This window comes from Solanum stenotomum, chromosome 12 (genome assembly GCF_019186545.1).
Source record: "Solanum stenotomum isolate F172 chromosome 12, ASM1918654v1, whole genome shotgun sequence".
NCBI classification, from domain to species: Eukaryota; Viridiplantae; Streptophyta; class Magnoliopsida; order Solanales; family Solanaceae; genus Solanum; species Solanum stenotomum.
In genome coordinates this window covers 8,360,229-8,370,738 of record NC_064293.1, presented here as the reverse complement: position 1 = coordinate 8,370,738, position 10,510 = coordinate 8,360,229, and the positions used below count along the sequence as shown (strand labels likewise).

The following is a 10,510-nucleotide window of genomic DNA, read 5'->3' as shown; positions in this document are numbered from 1 at the left end:
TACAACTGAATCCTATTTGCTTGAACTCTACTTCTGTTTTGAATAAAGTCATGCTTTGGCACTATAGGCTAGGACATCCAAGTTTTTATTATTTAAGACATTTGTTACCTCAGTTATTTAGAAATAAAAATCCATCCTTGTTCCAATGTGAATTTTGTGAAATGGCTAAGCATCATCGATCTTCTTTCCCCTCTCAAAAATATCAGGCTTCAAAACCTTTTATGATGATTCATAGTGATGTTTGGGGACCGTCTAGAATTTTAACAATGTTTGGAAAACGATGGTTTGTAACTTTTATTGACGATCATACTAGATTGAGTTGGGATTTTTATTGAAGGACAAGTCTGAGGTTAAAAATGTGTTTGAGATTTTCTATGTCATGGTGGAAACACAATTTAATGAGTAAATCAAGATTTTTCAGAGTGATAATGGTCGTGAATTTTTTAATGAACAATTAGGAAGTTATTTCAGAAAAAATGGGGTAGTACACCAAAGCTCTTGTCAGGATACTCCTCAACAAAATGGTATAGCTCAAAGAAAGAATAGGCACCTTTTAGAGGTAATGAGAGCTTTATTGTTTACTAGTAAAGTTCCTCAACACCTTTGGGGAAAGGCTCTCTTGACTACCACTTACCTTATTAATAGGATGCCATCTCGTCCTCTTGAATTTATAACACCTTTTAAAGTTTTCCAAGAGAGTTTTCCTAGTTCTAGGCTAACTACAGACCTTCCTCTGAAAGTTTTTGGTTGTACAACATTTGTTCATGTTCATATCGTAGTAAACTTGAACCGCGGGCTAAGAAGTGTGTTTTTGTAGGATATGCCCCAAGTCAAAAGGGATATAAGTGTTATGATTCACATGCTAGGAAGATAATTGTCACAATGGATCTATTTTTTTTGGAGTCCCAACTCTATTTTACTACTCATCTTCAGGGGGAGTATCGTGTAGGTGAAGATTTGTTTTTGTGATATTGAGGAAACTAGACATCAGGAAAATGAGGAACATGATATTACAATAAATACTGATGTGAGGGATCTAGGAGAAGATATAAATAGTTCTGATCTAAGAGATGATAGGGACCAAAGTGACTTGAATGATAAAAACTCAGAAATTGAACCTGTAGAGCCTTCAAATGACAAAAATAAAAATGGGAATAGAGAACAAACAAAAGAAATACAGGTGTATTTGAGAAGGAACCAAACTCAAGGAAAAAATATCGAAGATTCTCATCACTACCAAAAGTCATTTCCATAAGACCTTACTGGAATTCAAGGTAATCTTCCAACTGATTCTATTTCTAACTCCTCAGATTTGGACCTACCTATTGTGAAAAGCAAAGGTGTCAGAAATGTTTCTAAATATCCTATTTCTATGTTTTGTGTCCTATAAAAAGTTGTCTCCTAGTTATTTAGCCTTTACTTCACAACTTTCTAGTGTGGAGATTCCAAAAAATGTGCAGGATGCTCTACGAGTTCCTGAGTGGAAGGACGCTATTTTGGAGGAATTGCGAGCTCTTGAAAAAAATGAGACATGGGAGTTACTGGATTTACCAGAGGGAAAGAAACCAGTGGGCTGTAAATGGGTGTTCACCACAAAATTCAAATCAAACGGATCCTTGGAAAGGTATAAGGCCCGCTTAGTTGCGAAGGGATTCACACAGACATATGGCATTGACTATCTCGAGACATTTGATCCAATAGCTAAGCTAAACTCAATTAGAGTTTTGTTGACAATCGCAGAAAATCTTGACTAGTCACTTCAACAGTTGGATGTGAAAAATGCTTTCTTGAATGGGCACCTAGAGGAAGTCTATATGGATCCCCCACCAGGGTTTTTAGGGAAGTATAAGTCAAAGAAATGCAGGCTTAGAAGATCTCTTTACGGTCTAAAACAATCTCCAAGGGCTTGGTTTGAAAGGTTCACTCAATTTGTGAAGAAGCAAGGGTATGTGCAAGGACAAGCAGATCACACGATGTTTACTCGACATTCACTAGAAGGAAAAACAACTGTTCTTATAGTGTATGTCAACGATATCATCCTCACAGGAGATGATGTGGTTGAAATAAAAAATCTAAAGGAGCGTCTTGCCTCAAAATTTGAGATAAAAGACTTAGGCCCGCTAAAGTACTTTCTTGGCATGGAGGTAGTACGATCGAAGAAAGGAATTATAGTGTCACAAAGGAAGTATGTTCTTGATCTATTAAAAGAAACAGGAATGAGTGGTTGTAGACCAACTGAAACTCCAATTGATCCAACTCTGAAGTTTGTAAAGGAAGGAAAATTGATTGATAAGGGCCAATATCAGAGATTGGTAGGCAAGTTGATTTACTTGTCACATACTAGACTTTATATTTCCTTTGTTGTGAGCCTAGTCAGTCAGTTCATGCATTCTCCACAAGAAGAACACCAAGAAGCTGTGTATCGAATCCTAAGGTATCTAAAGAGTTCTCCTTGGAAAGGGTTGTTCTTCAAAAAGAATGAGCAAAGAAGTGTTGAGGCTTATACATATGCGGACTGGGCTAGTTCATCTATTGATAGAAGGTCTACATCTGGATATTGTACATTTGTTTATGGAAATTTAGTGACATGGAGAAGTAAGAAGCAAAATGTGGTGGCTCGAAGTAGTGCTGAGGCTGAGTATCGATCCATGGCACACAAAATTTGTGAAATGTTGTGGCTCAAGAGATTTTTGGAAGAACTAAGAAGACCTGCGAGTTTTCCAATGAAGTTGTATTGTGACAATAAGGCTGTCATAAGCATTGCTCATAATCCAGTTCAACATGATAGAACAAAGCATGTTGAAGTGGACAGACACTTCATTAAAGAGAAGATTGAAGATGGAAGTGTGTGCATTCCTTTTGTTCCAACAACTGAACAAGTTGCAGATATTTTCACAAAAGGTCTTTTCAGAATTACTTTTGAGTCATTTGTGAGCAAGTTAGGCATGTTCGATATCTACATGCCAACTTGAGGGGGAGTGTCGAATGAGTTGGCAGATTTAGTCACAATCTGCCCCATCAATGAGCTGGCAGATTTGATTATAATCTGCTGCTGTAAATATGGATAGAATACATTATTATAGGAAAGTAGTTTAGAGGAAATCTCTTGATTCAAGGATCTCCCAGGAATTAGGGATTGATTAGTTTATTTGATCTTACTTGTTCTCCTATAAATAATGTACAAACTCTATGAATAAAAATATACTTTTGCAGTATCGAAACTTTCATTCAGTATCTTCATTAATTGAATACTCACTGCCCTTTAAGTTCACAGATCATGTCTTCATGCCCACGACTGTTTATTTTTAGTTTGAGAATTGATATGTTCTTTTTGGAGAATTTAAATTTGGATATTGGTAAAGTTATATATATAAAAAGTGTCATGGTCCTCAAACCAGATGTAGAGTTTCTTTTATGATTTTCCGTCGTCAAAAATTTATGAACAATGTACGTCTAGGTTTGGAAAACCCAACAACCGCAAGACACATGGATTTCAGTCGTTCTCATGGATTCAAATATGCTTCCGCATCAGGTTTTACATTCTTCATGATTTGACATGGTAGATATTGAGAAAGATGATGGTTTTCTTCTTGAAGTGTTTTGGTTCCAAATAATTGATATTAGAGCCTATATCATGTCAAATCATTCGGACTTTTGTGTGTCCAAAAAAAAAAGTTTCAAACATATAGTAGGCGCTTCCCCAGCGTCAATCTAGTAATTTGGAACTGGAACTCTAGCCTCCTTTAGAGAAATGTGGGCACAAATAAGGGTCATAAAAAGTTGCTATTGAATTGTATTTAATATTAAATACAAATAGTATATACCAGCTTGAGGTGGAAACCAAAACTATTGTAATTTTAGTGTTCGCCAATTGCAATAAATTAATAGCTTCAGCACATAATCAATTTGTGTTTTTCTCTGTTCCCTCTTGTCTTATTTTCTCATAGTAGCTAGACAATTACTTGTACAGTTTGAAATCTTTGTAAGGGGAGCAAAAATTCATGAGAAGGCTAACAGAACTCCATATCCATAAACGATATAAAGTTTTAGCGCAGAAAACAAGTATAACTTGGCTGGCATTTGAGCATTTTTTGTAGACATGGAACAACATGGCCCATGATGCCTTGTTAACATATTTGAAGAGTCCAAGAATGTCTTAATGGCAAAATAGTTTCTTTGAAACTAATTAAAGTATACCCGGCGTTAACCAAACATAAAGAATAATACCTCCCAATGATGTACACAAATCTCACTTCAAGGAGAAAAAGGTAAGGATACTCTTACCAAATAAGAAGAGATCACAACCTACCCAAATGAAGTTAAGTGAGAGAACAAAATAAATTGCAACAAGTGAAAGACCATCGTCCTCCGAGTTGGGGAGAAAAGAGGCAAGACAGGTTAAATGATGGCCTTATCACCACTGCTAAGCGGTGGTCAACACACTCACACCCAACTTCAACCTCATACACACACTCATGAATTCTTCTAAGTCCTTAGGTGGCATAGTAAGAGTAACAACATAGAAACCTGTAGGAACAAGTCCCAACCTTTATTAAAATCAAAGATAAACAAAAGACTAGGCTTCACGATTTACTAAGGCATAGAACACACTATACAGCTTTGGTCAAATTTTTGCCTAAAATTTGAAACTTCTGCACATAGGCAGAGTTACAACTGCCCATGTGCTTGTCACATGGCTTAACAGAAATCCTTTCTGAAATTAACCAAGTAAAACAGTAATATTCTAACAGCTATACAACATTTGATTTTCAATAAAGCAATCCACTTCATTTTCCTTAGCCGAATTTGTCTTGCCCACATTTAGAATATTTCAACCTTTCTTCATACTTTGTTTTATTTCTTGTTTATGTTAGCTTCGTGCTCACATTGAATAGCCTTGTCTTGCCATCATCAAGTCATCTCACAGCCTTGCCTTGCCGATGCCACTTCTTGCACGCATGCCCATCAGGTGTCATGCGCATGTCCTTGCCATCGTGCCCAAGTCTGCTTAGCCAACACTTCAGCATCCTTGTTCATTTCTGCCTACTAACACTTAGTCGCCACAACTACATTGTTTCATCAAGCACATGCCAAGGCCAATGTAAAAGTACTTGTCAACGTTGCTTACATAGACTTAGGGTCTAACAAACCACCCCCACCAGTTGAAGTCGATGCCGTCATCAAGACTGTTTGAGGTAGTCCTTGTCTCCTCGATTTGGTCATAAAACAGCTATAAATCTTTACTCTTCTCCTCTCCCAAACCACATCTGCTACAGTCTTTCCCTTGGCATGTGCGTGATGAAACAATCTAGTTGTGGCGATTGAGTGTTAGTAGGCAGCAATGAACAATGATTCTAGAGTGTTGGCTAAGCAAACTTGGGCACAATGAAAAGGACATGTGCATGGCACCTGATGGGCATCGGCAAGGTAGTGTGTTGGCTTTACAAGACAAAGTTGTGAAATGAATTGACGATGGCAAGATAAGGTTGTTCAATGTGAGCACGAAGCAGGCAGAAACAAGAAATAAAACTAAGTATGAAAGAAGGTTGAAAAAACCTAAGTGTGGTCAAGGCAAATGAAGGCCATGTGCAAGGCCCGTGGGTTGCTTTATTTGAAATTCGAATGTTGTATAGTTGTTAGAATATTATAGTATACTTAGTTGATTTCATAATAGGATTTCTATTAATCCATGTGCCAAGCACATGAGCAGTTGTAACCGCTTGTAACTGCCTATGTGCAGAAGTTTTAAATTCTGGGCAGAAATTTGACGAAGGCAGTAGAGTGTGTTCTATGCCTTAGTAAATTCGTGAAGCCTAGTCCTTTGTTTATCTTTGATATTAATAAAGGTTGGGACTTGTTCCTGTACACTACTGTGTTGTTACTATTACTATGATACCTAAGAAAACAGTCTAAGGACTTAGACGAATTCGTGAGTGTGTGTGTGAGGCTGAAGTTGAGTGTGAGTGTGTTGACTGCCTAGCAGTGGTGACGAGGAAATAAATCAGCTTTGTATCAATTGGTTTAATGCAAGTGTATATGTATTGTCTAAGAATATTCTTTCAATTTACTTTGTTCAACAACATAGTGCAACTTGTTTCAGTTTGACACGTTTAGGACATGCCGTTACTTTTGTTTACAAGGATATGCACAGCAGCACAAGATTGTACCAAGTGACCTAAAGCTGTAGTGTTGATACAATATGGTTAGTGGCATTTTATAAATCAAAACATTGCATCAGGTTATTGTAACATGCTTTAGAAAAAATAACAAAATGCTTATTACCTCACCCCTCTCTCTTCCATCAGTACCCTCCAAATCCATGACAATGGTCAATGGCTTAATGCCGACAGCATTTGCAATCCAAATTCCCTTGGTTGTTTGATTCCTGAAATGAATTTTGATATACATTTCTTTTAGAATGTGAAAATTGAATTGACTATATTCTCTTATTTGGAAGAGGTATTTTGTTGTTCAAGTTGTTGTATGCACAAAGCGCCAAAGAGAGAGGGAGGGAGCCGCACCTTCCTCTAAAAGCATCCATCTCCCTAAAATTGGTATAAAATAAATGGTTTAACAAGGTACTTTTCCCTGTGGACAAAAATGCATTTAGAATTAGCACTATTGAAACTAATCATGAACAAAATCTTACTTACATACAAACAAAATAGAAAAGAAAAATATCACAATGAAATGACAAAACAGAAAAACCAAAAGGCAAATTCAGAAGAAAAGAGGCCAAGCTTGTAAATACTTGAAGAAAAGTCGAATGACAGTAACATAACAAAAATTTCAAGTATATAGAGGTACCCACGAGGCTTATCCATTAAATTCTCATTAAACGGTAGTACAAGCGAAGTAGTATCATAATGAATTGTGCCTGAATAGAGCAGAACAGTTAAGAGAAGATTTATGGGCAGACACCAACTTTATCTTGACTTGAGGTGTAGACCATATTTCAAAGGTGGTGGAGGTTTCATTGCCATAGCAAGAAGAGCCATCAAAACAAAATAAATGCTCAAATTGATAAAAAACATCTCCGTCTAAAACTTGCAAGCAGATGAATAGAAAAGATCCACATAGAGGCCAACTTTTTGTCAAATCATATTTCAAAACGGGACCTACACAGCGAAAATAACACCAAATTTAAATAAAAACATCCCCTTTTTCCAGTTTATCAAAAAATTAAGAAGCAGTGCATAACAATAACAATGGAGGATAAAAGAGCATGCAATGGGATTTCATAAGAGAAGCAAAATTGATACTTATAACATCCCTTTTAGTTTCAAGTTCATCAAAATGTATAAGCAAATGAAAGGTTTTCGAAGAAATAAAGCATACCACTACTCTGCGGTCCCATAATAGCAACAACAGCATAAGAGAGACCACAGCGGTGAAGTTTGACTGAGCTAACGAAATTCTCGAGACCTTTGAAGTTGAATTCTCCATTAACATCTATGAGTTGCGTTGAGCAACAGTCCTCCTTACCCATGGAAGATTTTACAATTCTTCCAAGCTAAAAGCAACTATGAATTAGCTATATTTTCTTCTTTCCTCCCTTTTCTCGTTTGTTCTAGAGAGAATATTACGTAACCTTGTTTTTATGCAATCTTTTATTCTCACTCCATTTATTTCTTTCCTATTATTCTTAAAACTAGCAAATTTTCTCGTGCTTTTGCTTTTGCGTGGGGGCACAAGAGAAAAATAGATTATTGTGCTAATTTTTATTTTTATTAAGTCAATCTTGACTAAGTAAATTATTTTCAACTATAATATTTAAGATAACTCATAACATTGTCCAGTAAAAAAAATTTGTTCTTCCATTGTGAATTTATATATAGAGTAAGATAAAAGTTAAAATGCATTGATGAAATTATAGATGTTGAAATACTCGATCATTAAAACCTCTTTAAACCATTTCATCGATCTCATTCCTAAGCATCATACACAATGTGAAGATAGTTTTTTTGACAATTAAAGACGTAAAATTTTCATCCGGCAAAATAAAAAGAGAATTGGAAAATATAGATGTGATAGAATGTGTGTCCTTTGCCAAGTATGAAGATGATTCTCCCTCAAACTATTTGAATTTATAAAGCTATGACCGGAGTTCAAAGTAATTAACAGATTCAGGTAGAGGAGACAACGAATGGGGAATACAAGGTAGACGAAATGTGTCCGCATTCAAGGTTAGTGTTTGCTATTTCTGTGTCCACAATTTCAAATCCTAGCAACTCAGAAATTTCATGTACTATTTGTGAATCACGTACTTTGTGTTGAGTAACAAATATCAACTGCAAGAATTAGTGAAAAATCTTTCTTATTTCTGTGTGCACAGTTACAAATCCTAGAATCTTCAATAATTCCAGTTCAACATGTGCATTCGCGTACTTCAGCATCATTAATCACTGACTAATAATTTAGGGAAGGGAGAGATAGATGAGTGTTTTAAGAAGCAACAAAAAATACTAATGAAGGGAGAAAATGAAAGGGGCAAATGGAAAAGAAGGAGTTTCAAAGGGCGGCATTGCCAAAGCGGTGATTACTTTTCCTTCACATGCATTGTGATTTTTAGGGAATTTACCAAATTTTATGATTTCGAAGTCAGCAATTTACCAAATTTTGTGGTTTCGAAGTCAGTTGTTGAGAATGATAGATTTTGGTTGCAGATTGGGAAGGAAGGGTACGGAAGGTGGTGGCAGGAGCAGGGAGATGAAGTGGTAGAAAAGAGTAGTTGGAGAAGAAGAATAGGTGATGATTTTATTTATGTTGGCAGTTGTTGGCAACATGCACGGCGTTTGTGGAGTCGTAGTAGGTGTTGAAGGAATGAAGTGGAAGTGACGCTTGAGTGCGACGATTATCGTGCAAGGGGAAGAGTAGTTTTGTCATTGCATAAGTAAAAAATAGTTTCTTGCTTGTGGGTGTGTCACGTCGCCGGGCTAATCATATTCAAATGATTTTTTTTAATATTACGACATTTGGTATCCATTCTTAAAAAAATTGATATTTGTATGCTATTTGATACTGTATTTTTAAAAATAAATATTAGAAAATCAATTAAAATATATAATATATTTTAATTTAAAGATGGCATTGAGTTATTTATTAAACAACACACATATTTACAAGATATTGGTCCAAGGCCAGGCCCAATTAGGCAAAGAAGCAAAACAAAAAGGGATTTCATAAATATACAATAAACTAGTTTGTTTATAAAAAATATAGTCAAGTTTTCATTTACATAAAATATAGCTCAGAAGTAGAGATACTATAAAGTCCAAAAAAGTAGTCAAATTCGCTTGTTTAAAAATGGAAAAAAAATCTGATTTTTCTATGTATCATCGCTCAAACGATGATCTTCTCTCAAACTTCACTGAGAAAAGCTCAATTTCACCAAAAACATCGATTTCGTCGGTGTTTCATTGTCAGTTCTTTGATTTTGTCGGTGATTCATTCAATTTCTGTTTTGTTTCATCAATTTTTTATTAAACCATCAATTTTAAGGGATTATTTCACCATTCTGAATCAACACAATGTCATGTGGGAGAATAATAATAAATACGTCAATTACGTTGTTAATGCTATTATGTCAATTTCGATTATGATTTTGAAGATCTAACTATCATTGTTTCCACCCAAATTGACATCTCCACACAAATTGACGTCGATTCCATAATATATTTCATGGAGATCAAATATGTTCGTACTGACTATATTAATACATAATAACATGAGTGTTATGATTTATATGAAGTTAAAACAATTTTTTAAAAATATATCTTTCTATGCACTGTGTTACGCTAAAAGAAATTTTTATGAAGGACTTCAACAACTTGACTATAATTGCTAGTCTCTCTATAGAAAATAGAGGTAGTATACAAAAAGTATACAATGTAGATATAATTGAAATGCTTGAGGCTGAAATCATAAATTGTGGGTGAAGTAGTGAGAGAAGGTAAAGCACATTATTGATAGTTGCTTTCACTCGAAAGTTGAAAACGACAGATTTATAAGGATAAGACAACGATTGTCAAAGTTTTGAAGAACTACACTATTTGAAATTAGTTTCAATTTAAGGTCAAGATATCTAGTTCAACAAGGTGATGTAACTTGTTTTTGTATACTTTTGTATATTGATTGTATATGCTTATTTGATTGTTTGTGTTTTTATTAGGTATAATCTTCGATGTATCAATAAAAATTGCAACTGATTGTTTATATCTTCAAGCTTAAACAAGTCAAATCTATTCAAAATTTGAAGTTTCAATAAAGTTCACTCATACTATTTGCTTGAATTATATATGATACAAAGTCAATCTAACTCAACCATTATTGTAAGTTTGTTGATAGAGAAATTTAATAATCCTAAAACTGTCTATACACCTAGAGATATCATAAACGATATTCAAAAAAATTATTTTGTTGAGTTGACTTATATGCAAGCATGCAGAGAAAAAGAAAAGAAAATGAAATTGATAAGAGAGACCTTAAAAAAAAAAACCTTGCTGGGTCA

At 35.0% G+C, this 10,510-nt stretch overlaps 1 protein-coding gene across 1 annotated transcript in view; it reads right to left on the bottom strand.

Moving 5' to 3' along the window:
* LOC125846923 (protein ROOT HAIR DEFECTIVE 3 homolog 2-like) overlaps positions 1–7,569 on the bottom strand; it is a 13,965-nt gene extending 6,396 nt beyond the window's left edge. Inside the window, exons 1-3 of the mRNA XM_049526617.1 lie at positions 7,339–7,569; positions 6,522–6,588; positions 6,283–6,385 (exon numbers count right to left, since the gene is read on the bottom strand). Of these exons, the coding sequence (XP_049382574.1) occupies positions 6,283–6,385; positions 6,522–6,588; positions 7,339–7,489 (321 nt within the window). The 5' untranslated portion in view covers positions 7,490–7,569. The remainder of the gene's footprint in view (positions 1–6,282; positions 6,386–6,521; positions 6,589–7,338) is intronic.
* Between the last annotated feature and the right edge of the window lie 2,941 nt (positions 7,570–10,510).